At 35.6% G+C, this 14,698-nt stretch overlaps 3 gene segments (V, D, J or C); all 3 read left to right on the plus strand.

Annotated features, from left to right (window-relative positions):
- Positions 1-2,037: 2,037 nt before the first annotated feature.
- On the plus strand, positions 2,038-6,029 carry LOC107678900 (T-cell receptor alpha chain V region RL-5-like). The segment is given in 3 exon segments: positions 2,038-2,077; positions 2,169-2,561; positions 5,857-6,029. Coding segments are annotated over 3 exon segments (606 nt in total).
- A 1,165-nt stretch (positions 6,030-7,194) lies between these two features.
- On the plus strand, positions 7,195-7,649 carry LOC107678901 (T-cell receptor alpha chain V region RL-5-like). The segment is given in 2 exon segments: positions 7,195-7,234; positions 7,306-7,649. Coding segments are annotated over 2 exon segments (384 nt in total).
- Positions 7,650-12,623: 4,974 nt separating this feature from the next.
- Positions 12,624-13,078, plus strand: LOC107678902 (T-cell receptor alpha chain V region RL-5-like). The segment is given in 2 exon segments: positions 12,624-12,663; positions 12,735-13,078. Coding segments are annotated over 2 exon segments (384 nt in total).
- Positions 13,079-14,698: the final 1,620 nt, after the last annotated feature.

The raw sequence follows: 14,698 nt of genomic DNA on the forward strand, positions 1-14,698 counted from the left end.
TGCTTCACGACATGCCTTCCTCAGCCTCCGCAAATCCCCTCTAAGGATTGCAATCTCCTTCACCCATCTGTTTTCCTTTGGCTGGGCGTATGTTTTAACCTTCGGCTCTTTCTTTCCAAAGCGATCAGCACCTATGCTCCAAATAATGGAAGCCATAGCCTTGAGCTTCTTCCCCACATCTCCTGCCAAAGCTATTTCCAGCACCTCATCCACATCATGATCAAACTTCTCCCACTCCGTCCTTGCCACTGCAGCAGGCCAATTCACCAGTTCCTTTCGGACCACCCCTACCGATATATCCTGTCCAGGTTGTCTAATGCCATGTGTACCCTCCGCCTCTGCCTGGTGCTTCATGTCCTCTGACACATCAACTATGCTGTTCCTGCTCCCATCTTCATCATGTGCCTGGAGATTCTGGGGGCTGTCTCACCAGGTTTCCCTGTGCATTGCACATTATGTTCAGGTTGCAAGCACTTCATCTATGACTGATGTATCTTCAGACCCCTCTCAATTTTACATATCCTCCCACATCTGCAGACCCGAGATAAGTCGCTTGGCTGTTCCATAGTCGATTGTTCATCATAAGTGGTCATAACAATAGTCTGTCCTATAGGCCGGTCATCCTCCCCCGCTCTCGCTCGACCCTGGGGGTATCTTGTAAGACATTCTCATTGGAGAAAAAGAAATGAAATGCTTACTTTAGTAACAGTAACAGGTGTTGCAGATTAACTTGTATATCGTCCTGAACAATGATACTCTTTGTTTTTATTTTGCACTTTTCTCTTGCAGGTATGTGTTCTGTTTCAGACTGGCAGGACTTTTGTTTATTATTTGCTTATCTGTTTTTCCCTTTTTAGATTAACATGTTAATTTTTTTAAACAAGCTACATGTTTATATTTCTCTCTGCAGGGGATATTTTTTGAGAATGTCATCACACCGGTCTACAATGAAGTGTATGGAACAGAAAAGGACATTATATCTCTCTCCTGTAACTACTCCTCAGCAGCCAGTCTATATTGGTATTGTCAATATCCCCGATCGGCTCCTGAATTTCTTTTAGTCATTCTACATGCTACTGGAAAAGTTTTACAGAACTCTAAAGTTGTGGAACTAGATCCTCAATTCTCTGGAAAACTGAATAAAGAGAAAACCCACACGTGTCTTGAAATCTCCTCTGCTAAAAGTGACAGACTCTGCTCTGTACTACTGTGCCCTGGAGCCCACAGTGACAGGAAAACAAACAACACTGTACAAAAACCTTTCCTACACAGAGGGTAAAGCATACCACAGTCAACTGCACCACAGTCAATCAGCAGAAATATGGGAAATAAAATAAATAAATAAAAATAAAATGCAACCTAATGTTTCTGATGTACAGTCCCAATTTTGTTTGGTTGATTAGATGTGTGGATGGGTTTTAAAGCTGAGACTGCTTGTATTGAAACGCAACCATTCCACAAGACTACTAAATCAACACATACTGGGGTTAGGCAATAACTGTAAATAAAAGCTCCATGATTTGTAAGCTATATATGTTACCTAACTCCAAAATCCTAATTTAACCTAATTAAGAAAAAATAAGTGACAATAGTAACAGTTAGTATTCCTTCAATAAGATTAGATTGCCATCTGGTGGGCTGGTAAAATAGGAGCTGTTAATGATTAACTTAAAAGTTTTTTTTTCTTCTTCTTTTCTTTGTTTAATCGGGAAAAACTAGTTTCTGATTTCAAAAGTAGTCCAACTGATTCCTAGCTGGTGAATTTTGCTCTTTCAAGAGATAAAATGTTATTGTAACTATAAGTTAAACAATGTACCTTATATTGTTTTAGCTTTAGGTATAGAGCATTGATCAATCAATCTAACTAAACCAAACATGACAAAAATCATTCCACAAGTGTTTCTGGTTTTGTGTTTAATAATTTCTGATATTTATAAAATAATTATGTTAAGCGGAGCTTAACACAGGCCTGTAGGACACAGACTCATTCAGTGATCAGCATCACAGATGACTGAGGCGAGCAGCAGCCTGTTCATCATGTTCACTTGTGTGCTTATACTGCTGACTTTAACTCAAGGTAAAATCTTACATGTAGCTACTCGTTACATTACAATATTCTAATTTTAAATATGCTCAACAATCCTTATATATGTTTTTTTTTTGTATAGGTAACAGAGCTAAAGATGTCATCACCCCATACAGTGATGCATCATTTGCCACTGAGACTAAGAGTCTGAAAATCTCTTGTAACTACACTGGTTCTGTTGATAGTCTTCACTGGTATCGGCAATATGCAGGTTCACCACCACAGTTCCTCATTCTGGATTACTATGGAGCAACTACTCATGCTAATCCTCCAGTTTCTGGAATATCCATCAGTCACAGAAAAGAAGAGAACAGTGTGGATCTGATCATCTCCTCTGCTGCAGTATCAGACTCTGCTCTCTACTACTGTGCCCTGCAGCCCACAGTCACAGGAAACACTCTACACACCATACAAAAACCTGAAACACTATTAAATTGCAAATTTACAGTGATGTCTATCCATCAGGCATATGAAGGCATGTATTCAGAATATATAATTGTGCTCTCAAATTGCAATTTGTATATGAATTACTCTGAGCTTTGTATTCAAAATACAGATCCATTCATCATTGTTAAAAATGAAATGATTTGACAAGATGAATTGCTAGTTATGGAAGATAACACTATTCTGATGCAAACTATTATGGATTGCATTCACAGTCTTCTTAAAATATATGTTAATATAGTGTACATTTGGGAAAACAATCCTGAAAAGTTTTCATAAATTCCTGTCCACTGTACAGTAGTTGGAGCAATTTTGCACATTTTAGTCTCCATTTTGAATGCACCAGTTCTATGATACATGTATATGTTTATCATCTGCCACTAGGGGGTGAAGTACCCACATTTATAGACATATTAGCTGCACAAATGACTCTCCATTACATTCATGCATTTAACTTAAAATCATTAAGTATATATTAATAAGCCTAGTTTATTAATACATTTCTCACCATGGAGCGATGTGTTCTACTGATTCTTATAACAGTACCAGGTAAAGTGCATTTCACTAGACTAGAACAGACTGAGGATTCAAATTGTTAATTTGTTAATTTGTTAATGTACATATTTATTTAATTTATATTATTATTAAATTGAATTAGATGAATTAGTAATTAAATTAGGTGGCTGATATTCTATATTTCATAGCATAATAAATGTTATAATGCATAGCACTATTACTGTAACAACAGACAGAACAGGGGTTAAATTCAACTTTTATGAAGAATAATTAATTCTCTTGCAGGTGTATTTGCTGACAGCATTGAACCAAAAGACAAGGACAATATAATCAGGAGAGAAGGAGAGTCTGTGACACTGAGCTGCACATATGATACAAGCAGCAACAATATTTTACTTTACTGGTACAAAAACTCACACACAAAATAATTGCTTTGAACTGTATTTGATCAACTGAAAATCAAACCACACCTGTACTTTATGTAAGCCACAAAGTCTCTGTGAATAACAGGATATGGTAACACCTGCCAAAACTTAACTGAGATAAATGAAATTAAGGATAAAAGTTTACTTCGCGAATTATTATGACCGTTCATGCTGTGATCATCAGTGTTCATGCTGATGATTTATAAATTATAAACAGCTCATTCATTTGACTTTACCAGACACATTCAAGTTTTTTTTAGTGGCACTTTTGCAAATGTCACCTCAACGGTCCAAACTAAGGTGTTGTTTGAAGAAGGAGATAAATTAAATGTATACATATATAATAAAAAACACTTAAACATCACCCTTACAGCATATTCTTTAAATATGAAGACTGTATCTTTAAGGGAAGGTGTCTTGAGACATGCTCTGCTAGACAATGAATTAATCTTACTTCAGTAAAAGTCTGTTCTGCAGATGAACTAAAACTTCATCTTGAAAAATTATGCTTTTTGTTTACCTCTGTTCTTTAACATGTAAGTATATTCTATCCCAATGTGTCAGGTTTATAATATTTTTTGTTTGCTATTCTGTTATGGCATGTTAATATTTAAAGGGGTCATATGATGCGATTTCTTGTTTTCCTTTGTTTTTGGAGTGTTAAAAGTCGTTCGTGCATACAGAAGATCCGTAAAGTCGCAAAGATTAAAGTTTCAAACCCAAACAGATATTCTTTATAAAAGTGAATGCTCATCCACACCCTCCTAAAACGCCTCGTTTAAACACGCCCCCACATGTCTACATCACTGTGTGGGAAGATTTGCATAACACCGCCCAAATGTATATGCAAAGAAAGAAGGCGTAACTTTTATTCTCGCTGTAGTATTGTTGCCGCCACCATGTCGTGGAGACGCTGTGTTTTTCGTTGCAAAAGCCAAACTACTTTGTTTGGCCTTCCAAAAGTGGACACAACTAGAAATCAGTGGTTAAGTTTTATTTACAACACTGTTCCAGAACAGTACAACCCAAATATTTGAGTGTGTGCAGCGCATTTTACGGAGGAAAGTTTCCTGAACCTGGTAAGGGGCGTAACATTTCCGTCACACGCTTGAGGAATTCGGCCAATCACAACGCACTAGACAGCTGGCCAATTAGAGCACACCACGCTTTTCAGAACGATGAGCTTTGTAAAAATCGATGCGTTTCAGAAGAGGCGCAACAATAATGTACAGTATGTGGAAAATAGTGTTTTTTTAACCTTAAACCGCGTAAACACATTGCATTACACCAAATACACAAAATAATGTTCTTTTTTAGCAACGTCATATGAGCCCTTTAAATGTTGATTTAAAATTGAATCTTCCTATCTGCAGATGTCAGTTTTGGGAATGTCATCACACCAGTCCAAACTAAGGTGTTTTGGACAGATGGGGACCTGTAACTACTCCTCAGCGATTAGTCTGCAGTGGTATCACCCGGTTCAGCTCCTGAATACCTTTTAGTCATATTCCATGCAACAGGGAAAGTTTCACAAAGGTCTGAAATTGTAGAACTAGATCCTCGATTCTCTGGAAAACTGAATGAAAAGAAAACCCGTGTGGATCTGGAGATCTCCTCTGATGCGACAGACTCTGCGATGTACTACTGTGCCCTGACGCCCACTGTGACATGAAACTTAATAATTCAGTGCAAAAACGCATCATATCCCTGCTAAGTATGTTTGTCATCTGCCACTATAGGGGGTGAAGTTATAAAAAATAATATATGCAGTTTGAACTGAGTGAATGACTATTTACTTTCAAAATGCTAATGATATTTTTTTTACTACGCACATAATACAGAAGGAAGAATTTTCAAAGATATCTTTGATTATCTTTGACACAAAGAGACAATAACTCTGAGCTATATATAATGCATCAAGTACAACAGATCAAGGAAATCCTGTTAACTGACAGTTATCTCAGGTTTAAATTGGAAAGACAGAAGGTGGTCTAAACATCAGAAACCACACCCACATTTACAGACATTATAGCTGCACAAATGACTCTCCATTACATTCATATATTTACATTTCAATTGAAACTCATTAAGCATATATTTATTGGCTTATTTTATTAGCAAATTTCTCACCATGGAAAGATGTGTTCTACTTCTTATTCTAATAACAATTCCAGGTAAAGTGCATTTCAAATATCAGCACTAGACTAAAATATATGGTGGATTCAAAGTGTTGATTATGTACATATTTAATTCATAGATGTTAAATTATAATTCTGACATCATATATTGTTTTTTATGTTGTTAATCCATAGCACTGCATATGTAACAACAGAAAGGAGAGGGGTTTAATTAAACTTTTATGAAATATAATTAATTCTCTTGCAGGTGTATTTGCTGACAGCATTGAGCCAAAAAACAAGGATGATATAATCAGGAGAGAAGGAGAGTCTGTGACACTGAGCTGCACATATGATACAAGCAGCAATTATGCTATGCTTTACTGGTACGGACAGTTTCCAAACAGAGAACCTCGATATTTACTGCGTAAAGGTGCTTGATCATGGAGCTACAGTGAGGATATACCAGACACTCGGTTTCAGTCAATTACATCTGAATCATCCACTGAACTCCCTTGACAGTGTAACTCTGTCAGATTCAGCACTCTATTACTGTGCTCTAAGAGTTGGAGCCCAGTGACACGAAATGCCTGAGAGGCTTTACAAAATCTCACACACAAAATAATTGCTTTGAACAGTATTTATTCAATTAAAAATCAAACCACAGCTATACTTTATGTGAGCCACAAAACCTCTGTGAATAACAGGATACGGTAACAGCTGCTAAAACTGAAAATTAATGACAAAGTATAATGGTTTCATTGGGTAATTATTGCTATGAAAAAGTGACTGCTGGTGATACAAAAATGATAAATTGCCCATTAATTTGACTGATTTTCCTGTCAAACTGAGTAAGACGTATTAGCATTTCATACCAGACACATTTAGCACTTTTGCAAACATTACCTCAATATTCCAAACTAAGGTGTTGTTTGAAGAAGGACATAAATTAAACGTATACATTTTATAAAAACACATATCACACTTTTACAGCATATTCTTTGAATATGAAGACTGTATCTTTAAGGGGAGGTTCTAGCTGGAAACATGCTCTGCTATACAATGAATGAATCTTACTTCAGTAACACTCCTGCAGATAAACTAAAACTTCATCCTGAAAAATGATGCTTTTTGTTTTTGTTTTACTTTGTTCTCAAACATATAAGTATATTCTATCACAAACTGTCAGGATTGTATCATTTTTGTTTGCTGTTCTGTTATTTCATATGAATATTTTTTTTATTTAAATATTGATTTCAACTTGAATATTCCTATCTGCAGGTGTCAGTTTTGGGAATGTCATCACAGCAGTCCAAACTGAGGTGTTTGGGACAGAGGGGGACAATATAACTCCAGAAACAGGAATAATACTGTGCAAAAACACATCCTATCCCTGCTAAGTACGAAGAACATTTGAGAAATGACATTACTTTGAAAGATAACAAGTGCAAGCAGATTTAGGCATCAATCCATCATAATATATGTTAATTTCTGTGCTTTATAAGAGGGTTATGCCAAAAGGCGGAGCTTAACACCAGCTTGTGAAACTGATTAGTTCAGTGATAATCAGCATCACAGATCACTGATGCAAGCAGCAATTACCATCATGTTCACTTGTGTACTTATACTGCTGACTTTAACTCAAGGTAAAATCTTACATGTATCATTACATAACAATATCTAATTTTAAACATGCTTAAATAAGCTTTTGTCATAGGTAACAGAGCTAAAGATGTCATCACCCCATACAGTGATGCAGCATTTGCCACTGAGACTGAGAGTGTGAAACTCTCTTGTAACTACACTGGTTCTGTTGATAGTCTTCACTGGTATCGGCAATATGCAGGTTCACCACCACAGTTCCTCATTCTGGATTACTATGGAGCAACTACTCATGCTAATCCTCCAGTTTCTGGAATATCCATCAGTCACAGAAAAGAAGAGAACAGTGTGGATCTGATCATCTCCTCTGCTGCAGTATCAGACTCTGCTCTCTACTACTGTGCCCTGCAGCCCACAGTCACAGGAAACACTCTACACACCATACAAAAACCTGACTGACTCTATAGTCTTAAAATGAGATGTCAAAAACAACAAACAGTATCCACACAGATGAATGTTACATTCAAATTCATATTTAACTATACATTTACCAGCTGGTTAGTATTTCTTATGTGCATGTATTTATTTAGTAAATTCTCATTTTTGAATGAGATCATTGATGGAATATCACTATATAACTATTCTATAACTATCTATATCATATCAATATCAATAAATAAAGTCAACATTTATCATCCTTTATATTTTTCAGATTCACCAATGTTTTATCCTTGTTGGACTCGTGGATGTTGTCAATGGGAGAATAAATGTTTATCACACCACCACTGGGGGGTGCTGTGTACATTAAAATATTTCAGAGAGGACACCTACTGTAACTGTATCTGAAATGAATTCACATGTGCAAGGAACAACAGAAGACAGTCCGTTTGCCCTCTGGACTTATGTGTAATTTGGTGAAACTGTGCTTAAATGTCGTGAAAATTAATAATGCCACAATGCTAAAAATCTTAAAAATAAAAAAACTGGCTTCATGTCCTCAAAGCAAAACATAAATCCTTGGGTAAAACATGATTCAGACATGTTTTCCATAGGATTGTGAAATTTACTGAATCAATCATTTTGTGAGAGATCGTAAAGGGCCTAAATGGTTTGTTTTTCCTCACAAAATGCACTTGATAGTGTATATAGACATCAATCAACAGACCAACAAAATGTGTCACTAGACTGCAAATATAATGGAACAGGCACAAACCTCACTATCAAATACTGGACATTCTAACTCTTAACTGGACTTAACATCTCAGCTTTTAGGAAAGACAGAGAAGGTGGTCTAAATAAACCACACACACACTAGGGCTTCACAATAGGCTACAGTCATACATTTACCTTTAAACTTCAGTTCATATAACAAACTACACTGTACAATAACTAAGATAGACCACAAATTTCATCACTGTCAAGCACTTACTATAACAACCAGAGGCATCCTTCATATCATCTGCAAATAGGACTGCAAAGGATACAATTATGTGTTAAGACTTAAGTTGCCAATTAACATCAGTCCTGCAAACCAAATGGCTGTTACACAGATTTGCATTGGAAGTCCAAGTGCATCTGTTTTCCCAGGGGTGTATTCATATATTACCTGAAACAGTACTTCTCACCTGTGTGTTCATGTTCACTCCACTCTATACTGTGGCTCAGTCTATGGTTTTTAATGCTGTTTTAAATGTAGCTTTAAGGGTAGGCGTCTGCTTGAGACATCATCTGTTTGACAAGGAAATCATTTAAATTTTAGTTGAAGAACAGCTTGTTCTGAACTAAAACTTCATTCTGGTAATCAACATGCTGCTCTGCTTAACTGGTTTGTTTTGTTTTCTTACATGTAAGCATTCCATTTATTTGTCTTTTCTATTACTTTGTCTCGTTGAGATTAATAAGTGTGGAGTCTAAATAAACCACACCCATATGGCTTCACAATAGGCTACTACAATCATACATTTACCTTTAAACTTCAGTTCATATAGCAAGCTAGTAAATCTTCCCAACATGGAGAGATGGTTTCTACTGATTCTCATAACAGCACCAGGTATAAAACATTTAATCTGAGCATGCTAACATTTTTAATGGTACTCTACTACAATAACAACATCACATTTGTTGAAGAAACTGTTTGCTAGTGTAATTGTTATTTATACATGTAATGCGTTTTTAGATATGTGGAGAAGCCAGCTGACCTGTTCAATTTGTCCAATTGTCTTGCAGTTGTTTTATCTGACAGCATTCAACCAAAAGACAAAGAAACTACTATTTACAGAACAGAAGAAGAGCGTGTAACGCTGAGCTGTTCATATGATACCAGCAGCAGTTATGTCTATCTCTACTGGTACAGACAGTATCCTAACAGAGAACCAGAATATTTACTGTATAAAGGTGCCCAATCACGGAGCAGTTATGAGGATATACCAGATCAGTTTCAGTCGATTACATCCCAAACATCCACTGAACTCACTATTAAGAGTGTAACTCTGACAGATTCAGCTCTCTATTATTGTGCTCTAAGAGTAGAAGCCCAGTGATACAAAATGCCTGAAAGCTTTACAAAAACTCATATATAGTTTTTGCCTTTAAAAAAATAGATCAAATAAGAATTAAACCACAGTTATATCTTGTGCAAACCACAACGCTTCTTTCACAAACACAATATTGTAACACCTGCTGGAAGAAAATAACTGTGGAGGAAACTGTAAAAGATTACAATTTCAATAATTGTTTTTGTCATAGTAAACCTTCCCATAAGAGAGCATCTGAAAATAAAGTTTTCCATGCTAAAATCACTATGTAAGCTATGTGTTTCCGTTTTTTTTAAGGAATAGTTTACTCAAGAATGAAAATTTGTCCAAACAGCTGATAAAAACATCACAATAATACACAAGTAATCCATGCGACTCCAGTTTGTCAATTAATGTCATATGAGGCCAAAAGCTGCGTGTTCATAATATACAGTTTTAATGCTGTGTAATTCATCTATATCTTTAATGACTTGAGGGTGAGTACATTTTCAGCTAATTTAAATTTTTAGGTGAACTATTGCATTAATTCTATCAGTAGTAGGTCTACGCTAATGGATCTTGCATGGATTTTTACTCTTGCTTGTGGCACTCTTGCAAATGACAATCACTCCAGTCCAAAATTAGATATTCCGTCCAGAAGGAGGAAATAAAACTCTGTTTTGTAACTACTCTTCAGCATATACTCTACAGTAGTATCGCCAATATCCCAGACAAGCTTCTAAATATCTTTTAGTCATTCTACATTCTATTGGGAAAGTTTCACAAAGGTCAGAAATTGTGGATCAAGATCCTTGATTCTCTGGCAAACTGAATGACAAGAAAACCCATGTGGATCTGGAGATCTCCTCTGTCAAAGTGACATACTTTGCCATGTGACCAGAAAACAAACTTCATTGTAAAATAACTGTAAAAATGTAAATAAAATAAGATAGATCACAAATTGCATCACTGTCAAGCACTTACTATAACAATCAGAGGCGTCTTTCATATCATCTGCAAATAGGACTGCAAACATGATGCAATTATGTGTTAAGACTTAAGTTGCCAATTAACGTCAGTCCTGCAAACCAAATGGTTGTTACACAGATTTGTATTAGAAGTGCAAGTGCATCTGTTTTCCCAGACATAAAGTGGAGGTAAATTGTCCTTATTAAAGACTCCCTTGAGGGGTGTCATAAGCTTTAACTCGTGTATTAGGATACCTGAAACAAACATTAATTTAAACAGCTCTACAACAGTACTTTTCACCTGTGTATTATTCATGTTCACTCTACTCTATACTGTAGCTCAGTCTATGGTTTTTAATGCTGTTTTAAATGTAGCTTTAAAGTGGAAATGAAGCAGTCAGTCAAGTTTACATTATTTAGGAAAATAACTTCCATTTTAATAAAAAAATATATAACAAACATGATTAATGTAACCATTTTAAAGAAAATTTTTGACATCATATTTGTGTTTTTGTCCGCAAAGAAGAACTTGCTGATTTTTAACTTCCAAAATGCTAATGGTACTTTTCCTTACACATATACAGATGGCAGAATAATCAAAGATATTATACGCACAAAGAGACAGCAACTCTGACCTCTATATAACAGATCACATGCAAAAGATAAATAAGAAATTATATTAACTGACAGTTATCTCAGTTCCTACTGTGGAAAAACAGAAGGTTGCCTACAGTAAATATCAGAAACCACACCCACATTTACAGGCATTATAGCTGCACAAATGACTCTCCATTACATTCATACATTTACCTTCAACTTATAATCATTAAAGCATATTTATAGACCTAGTTTATTAGTAAATGTCTCACAATGGAGAGATGTGTTCTACTGATTCTTATAACAGTACCAGGTAAAGTGCACTTTAAATATTAGCACTAGACTAAAATAGATATAAAAATATTTAATTCATATTGAACTACAATGCTGACATCATATATTGATATAAAGGAGTTTGATTAAACTTTTATGAAATATAATTAATTATTTTGCAGGTGCATTTGCAGACCGCATTGAACCAAAAGACAAGGATGATATAATCAGGAGAGAAGGAGAGTCTGTGACACTGAGCTGCACATATGATACAAGCAGTAGTTATGCTATGCTTTACTGGTACAGACAGTATCCAAACAGAGAACCTCAATATTTACTGCGTAAAGGTGCTTGATCATGGAGCTACAGTGAGGATATACCAGACACTCGGTTTCAGTCAATTACATCTGAATCATCCACTGAACTCACTATTGACAGTGTAACTCTGTCAGATTCAGCACTCTATTACTGTGCTCTAGCAGTTGGAGCCCAGTGAAACAAAATGCCTGAGAGGCTTTACAAAAACTCACACATTAAATAACTGCTTTGAACCGTATTTGATCAAGTGAAAATCAAACCACAGTTGTACTTTACGTGAGCCACAAAACCTCTGTGAATAAAAGGATATGGTAACACCTGCTTTAACTTAATAGATGAAGGAAATTAAGCATAAAAGTTTCATTAAGCAATTATTACTTTGAAAAAGTGAATGCTTTGTTCATGCTAGTGATTCAGTAACTCATTTATTTAGCTGACTTTGCCTGTCAATGTGAGTCAGATTTTCTTCACTGCTAAACTGACAGACTCTGCTCTGTATGTGCTCTGACGCCCACAATGATAGGAAACTGAATAAAACTGTGTAAAAACACATCATACCTCTGTTAAGTAACTGAAAATTTGAGAAATGGCAATACTTTGAAAGATAACAAAGCAGATTTAGGTATCAATACATCATATATGTCAATTTCTGTGCTTTATAAGAGGGTTATGCCAAAAGGCGGAGCTTAACACCAGCTTGTGAAACTGATTAGTTCAGTGATAATCAGCATCACAGATCACTGATGCAAGCAGCAATTACCATCATGTTCACTTGTGTACTTATACTGCTGACTTTAACTCAAGGTAAAATCTTACATGTATCATTACATAACAATATCTAATTTTAAACATGCTTAAATAAGCTTTTGTCATAGGTAACAGAGCTAAAGATGTCATCACCCCATACAGTGATGCAGCATTTGCCACTGAGACTGAGAGTGTGAAACTCTCTTGTAACTACACTGGTTCTGTTGATAGTCTTCACTGGTATCGGCAATATGCAGGTTCACCACCACAGTTCCTCATTCTGGATTACTATGGAGCAACTACTCATGCTAATCCTCCAGTTTCTGGAATATCCATCAGTCACAGAAAAGAAGAGAACAGTGTGGATCTGATCATCTCCTCTGCTGCAGTATCAGACTCTGCTCTCTACTACTGTGCCCTGCAGCCCACAGTCACAGGAAACACTCTACACACCATACAAAAACCTGACTGACTCTATAGTCTTAAAATGAGATGTCAAAAACAACAAACAGTATCCACACAGATGAATGTTACATTCAAATTCATATTTAACTATACATTTACCAGCTGGTTAGTATTTCTTATGTGCATGTATTTATTTAGTAAATTCTCATTTTTGAATGAGATCATTGATGGAATATCACTATATAACTATTCTATAACTATCTATATCATATCAATATCAATAAATAAAGTCAACATTTATCATCCTTTATATTTTTCAGATTCACAAATGTATCATCCTGGTTAGACTCAGATGTTGTCAATGGGAGCATAAATGTTTGTCACACCACCACTGGGGGGTGCTGTGTACATTAAAATATTTCAGAGGACAAATTTCATGCTGCAAGCACAAACCTCACTATCAAATATTGAATATTTAAACTCTACCAAAAAGGCTCTACTTGGTTTAGCTTTAAATGATCCTCATATTAACATAATAAACATAGTCACAGTCGCACTTGCTGATAAAACTGAATTAGTAGAGGGAGATACTTATTGAACAAGCGGTAGAATTTTTAAGATATTCATACACTGAAGGTACAATCATCTCAGCTTTTAATAAGGGAAAACAAAGAAGGAGGTCTAAATAAGCCACACCCACACTGCAACTTCACACTACAAGATACTACAATCACACAATTACCTTTAAACTTCAGTTTATAAAGCCTACAGCATGAAGTTAGTAAATCTTGGAGAGATGGAGAGATGTTTTCTTCTGATTCTAATATCCACTCCAGGTATAAAACATGTAATCTGAGCAGACTCAAAAATAATGTACATTAAAATGTTTTGGCCATGCAAACATTTTTTAATATTACCCTATTACTATAACGACATCACATTTGTTGAAGAAACTGTTTTTATTATTTTAATTTTAATTTAAAAATGTTGTGAAATTTTGGGCAAGCCAGCTGACCTGTTGTGAAATCTCTCCAATTCTCTTGCAGGTATTTTATCTGACAGCATTCAACTGAAAGACAAGGAAACTACTATTTACAGAACAGAAGAAGAGCGTGTAACGCTGAGCTGCACTTATGATACAGGCAGCAATTATGTCTATCTCTACTGGTACAGACAGTATCCTAATAGAGAACCAGAATATTTACTGTATAAAGGTGCCCGGACATGGAGCAGTCGTGGAAATATACCAGACACTCGGTTTCAGTCGATTACATCAGAAACATCCACTGAATTCACTATTAAGAGTGTAACTCTGTCAGATTCAGCTCTCTATTATTGTGCTCTAAGAGTAGCAGCCCAGTGATACAAAATGCCTGAGAAGCTTTACAAAAACTCACATGTAGTTTTTGCCTTTAAAAATATTATCAAATAAAAATTAAGCCACAATCATATTTTGCGTAAAACCACAACACTTCACAAACACAATACTGTAACACCTGCTGGAAGAAAAAAAAAAGTGTGCTTATGTGGAAAGTATACAGGAAGATGATAATTCATTGTTTTTGTCATGCCATAATAAACCTTCCTACAAAATAAACTCTGAAAATATTGTTTTCAATGGGGGGGATAAAACAGTTTTTTAATGCTGTCAGCAGTAGGTCTAAACTGACTAAAAGTAAGAGACAAA

The sequence above is a fragment of the Sinocyclocheilus anshuiensis genome, unplaced genomic scaffold (assembly GCF_001515605.1).
Source record: "Sinocyclocheilus anshuiensis isolate Anshui unplaced genomic scaffold, SAMN03320099.WGS_v1.1 scaffold1576, whole genome shotgun sequence".
Lineage (NCBI taxonomy): Eukaryota > Metazoa > Chordata > Actinopteri > Cypriniformes > Cyprinidae > Sinocyclocheilus > Sinocyclocheilus anshuiensis.